Genomic DNA, 3,407 nt, shown 5'->3' on the forward strand with positions numbered 1-3,407 from the left:
TTGCGAGCTTGCTTTGAGTGGTTTTTGAAAAGCGGCTTCCTCAAGTCTGGTCAGGCACAAACAATTCAGAGACACCTCTTTGGGCTTCCTTCCCACTTCCCTGGGAATAGATTCCAGTTCCTTTACTCATCTGAACTCCACCTGACACCCCTTTCCTGTCTGTTCATGTGTTCGTTCGTTCGTTCGTTCGTTCGTTCGTTCGTTCGTTCGTTCATTCATTCATTCATTCATTCATTCATTCATTCGTTCATTCCACAAGCCAGTATCGAGCATATTTGAGGGCCCTACCCCATCCCTTTTGCTAAAACTTTCTCTTGGAAAATTGCATTCTTTGACGCCAGGCCTGGCTTTTCCAGGTGTCTGGCATCCCCGGGGATCCAGTAGCTTCCGTGCCTTTATGAGTGAGTCCCCACAACAAGTCTGTGTGGGGCAGGCGCTGATACTATGATGTCCACTTTACAGATGAGGCGCCCGAGGCAGGGAGTGCCGGAGGAGCCGTCCCGCGCTCACACAGGCGGGGAGCAAGGGTGGCCTTGGTGGTGGTTTGATGTTCTTGTTCGGTGACTTTAGAGAGAACACTGATTTGGTTCCAACTTGAAACGATTCTGTACTTTTCAGAAAAACCATTTTTGTTTGTTTCATGGCTCAGTAAAGAATGGGTACGTGGGCTTGGCTCCAGGCTCAGCCGCTCTCTGTGGCCTCTGTCAGCTTTTGCTTCACGGCTCTGTTCATGTCTTCCCAGGGAAAGAGCCCGGGCTGACCACGGAGAGGGAATGTAGGGGAGGGTGGTCCACCCTTCTGCTGAGAGCTGCCCGTTTTCAGCCCAGCCCCGCACCCCACCCCACACACACAGGCGGGGCAGCCGAGTGCCTGGGGAAGCCGGGGCCTTCCCTGACTTCCCGTCCCCGGGGATTGAGAGATGGGAAAGAGTAAGTTTTAGATATTGGCCTGGGAGCAAGGGCTGTGGGAGAAGCGAACCCTTGAATGCCACAGTACGTTCCTGGGGGCTCTCCCAGCAGTGGCAGTGGCAGGCAGCACGTGGGCACTGGTAAGGGGTGGGGCTGGTATCCCCTGCTGGGGTGGTGGGTGCAGAGCCCCTGGCTGGGACTGCTCACCAAGGGAGCGATTTTTCATCCAGAGCAGGCTGGTGCCCAGGGACATGGCCCATGGGGAAGGGAGGGCTGGAGGGGAGGCCCCCCAGTGAATGTCTGCCCATCTCCTGGGACACCTTCCCTGAGCTAAAAGCCTGCTTTTCTGTTTTCTCTTGCAGTTACCGAGAAGGAGGTCCAGCAGTGGTGAGTAGCTGCTTTTTCTCAAACCGTGGAGGGGCTGGGGGTGTGGGCTTTGTGCTGATGGGGACATCAGTCCAGCTGCCCAGGACGGGGGCACGTGGAGGGGCCCCTGAGCATGGGATCTGGACAGCCTTTGTTCAGTGGCCCTTGTCCTTGCGGGACTGACGTGGTTTCAGTGGAACTGGGTTGGGGGTGGCGCTGGGGTGTTTGTTGGTGGTCCTGGCTTTGAGTTGCGTCTTTAGGGACCACCAAGGCCTGAAGGATCGATTCCAGGCCCTGCTCACCAAAGAGAAGGGTTTGGATAAGAAAGTCCTTCTGTGACCTTGAGAAGTCCTTTCCCCTCACTGGGACTCCATCGCCCCTTCTGTGAAATGATCGATTTGATTGGATCAGGGATGGCGAATGAGTTTGCACTTGGATGCCAGCTCTCATCAGTCGTAGCTGCCTGGAGGGCCGTGATAAGGATTCCGAGGCCGTACGTCATGGAGCACATGGAAAAGTGGCAGTGAGGGATCAGTGGGGCCTGTAATGGATGAGTGGTGCCTGGGCTGGGCCTGGGGGAGGAGGGCGGCATATTGTCTGTTGTTGTGGAATGTGGAGCAGACAGGAGGCTCACCCTGTAAGGTGGCTGAGCTGCAGGGGCGGCACGTAGGGACATGAGGCGGTGAGCCTGGAGACCTTCCAGTCAAGCCTGGCAGGGCCGGGCACCCCCAGGAGCCTCCAGGGCCACTCCCTACACCTCCCTGCCTCAAGTCCAAGCTGCAGATGGGGCAGAGCTATGCTGGCTTACCTGGCTCTGCTGAGCCCTTGATGGGAGGTGCCCCATCCTGAGGCTGAGTTTCCGCTCTCACTTTCCACTTCTGCACTTCCCTGGGTGAGTGTCCCAGAAACGCCCTCCTTCTAGGTCTTCACCCCTGTGGCTCTGCTTCCTGGAATGCCTGCCTTCCTTGCCGGGCCATCTGAACTCTGCCCCTCCCAAGGCTCAGCCCAAGTCACCTCCTCCATGAAGCCTCCCTAGATTCCCCATCCGTACATGTTCTCCCTGCCTTCACACACGCCAGCCAGAGGGATCTTTGTTGAACAAAAACCTGACTATGCCAGGCGTCTGGTAAACACCCCCCACCCCGGGACCTTGGGGTGAAGTCCTCACCCTTGATATAGTTATGTGCTTACGAGGCCTGGTTCAGTCTGGCCCTGCTGACCCCTGCAGTCTGGTGTCCTCTGCCCTTTGACCTTTGGCCTTTACCCTCTGGCCAGCCTGAACTGCTGTTTGTTCCTTAAACTCACCTTTGTCTCGGGGGCTTCCTGATGTTTGCCCAGGCTGCTCCCCGTGCCTGCTGGGCTGTTATCTCCTCGCCCCTCCCCCCCACTGAAACCCCCCCATCTGGGTTCCCCCTGCCCTGTGCCTCCCTGGGACAGCCAATGACGGACGAAATGCAGCAGGTAAGCATTTCATCCCTCTCTGTGTCCCGCCGGGGCTCTGAGGACTGGCTAGCTTGGCCTTGTTCATGGCCGTGTCCCTAGGGCCTGGCCACAGTGGGTGCTCGGCCCCCAACAGGCATCACCCTTGGTGCTTCAAATCCATGGTTTTTTTTTTTTTGAGTTGGAGTCTCTCGCTCTGTCACCCAGGCTGGAGTACAGTGGCATGATCTCAACTCACTGCAACCTCTGCCTCCTGGAGTCAAGCGATTCTCTTGTCTCGGCCTCCCGAGTAGCTGGGATTACAGGTGTGCTCCACCATGCCCCGCTAATTTTTGTATTTTTAGTAGAGGTGGGGTTTCACTATGTTGGCTAGGCTGGTCTCGAGCTCCTGACCTCAAGTGATCCACCCGCCTCAGCCTCCCAAAGGGCTGGGATTAAACAGGAGTGAGCCACTGCACCCGGCCTGCCATTGACTTCTGGGAGTAGTACTGGGGATTGACAGAGCTCATCATTCCATGTGGCAGATGAGGAAACTGAGGCTCAGAGAAAGTCCATTTGGAAGGTGGCAGGGTTGGGATGAACCATAGGCATCTAGACTCCAGAAACTGAGCTCTTGCCTCCAGGGTAAATATGTGTGTGTGTATATACATACATACATACACACATACACACACACACGTATATATATATATA

General features: G+C 56.1%; 1 protein-coding gene across 1 annotated transcript in view; it reads left to right on the top strand.

Annotated features, from left to right (window-relative positions):
• The first annotated feature begins 904 nt into the window (after nucleotides 1-904).
• NCS1 (neuronal calcium sensor 1) overlaps nucleotides 905-3,407 on the top strand; it is a 38,963-nt gene continuing 36,460 nt past the window's right edge. Inside the window, exons 1-2 of the mRNA XM_017848352.1 lie at nucleotides 905-929; nucleotides 1,271-1,295. Coding sequence (XP_017703841.1) covers nucleotides 920-929; nucleotides 1,271-1,295 — 35 coding nt within the window. The 5' untranslated portion in view covers nucleotides 905-919. The remainder of the gene's footprint in view (nucleotides 930-1,270; nucleotides 1,296-3,407) is intronic.

Source organism: Rhinopithecus bieti, unplaced genomic scaffold (assembly GCF_001698545.2).
Source record: "Rhinopithecus bieti isolate Rb0 unplaced genomic scaffold, ASM169854v2 scaffold_29388, whole genome shotgun sequence".
Classification (NCBI taxonomy): domain Eukaryota; kingdom Metazoa; phylum Chordata; class Mammalia; order Primates; family Cercopithecidae; genus Rhinopithecus; species Rhinopithecus bieti.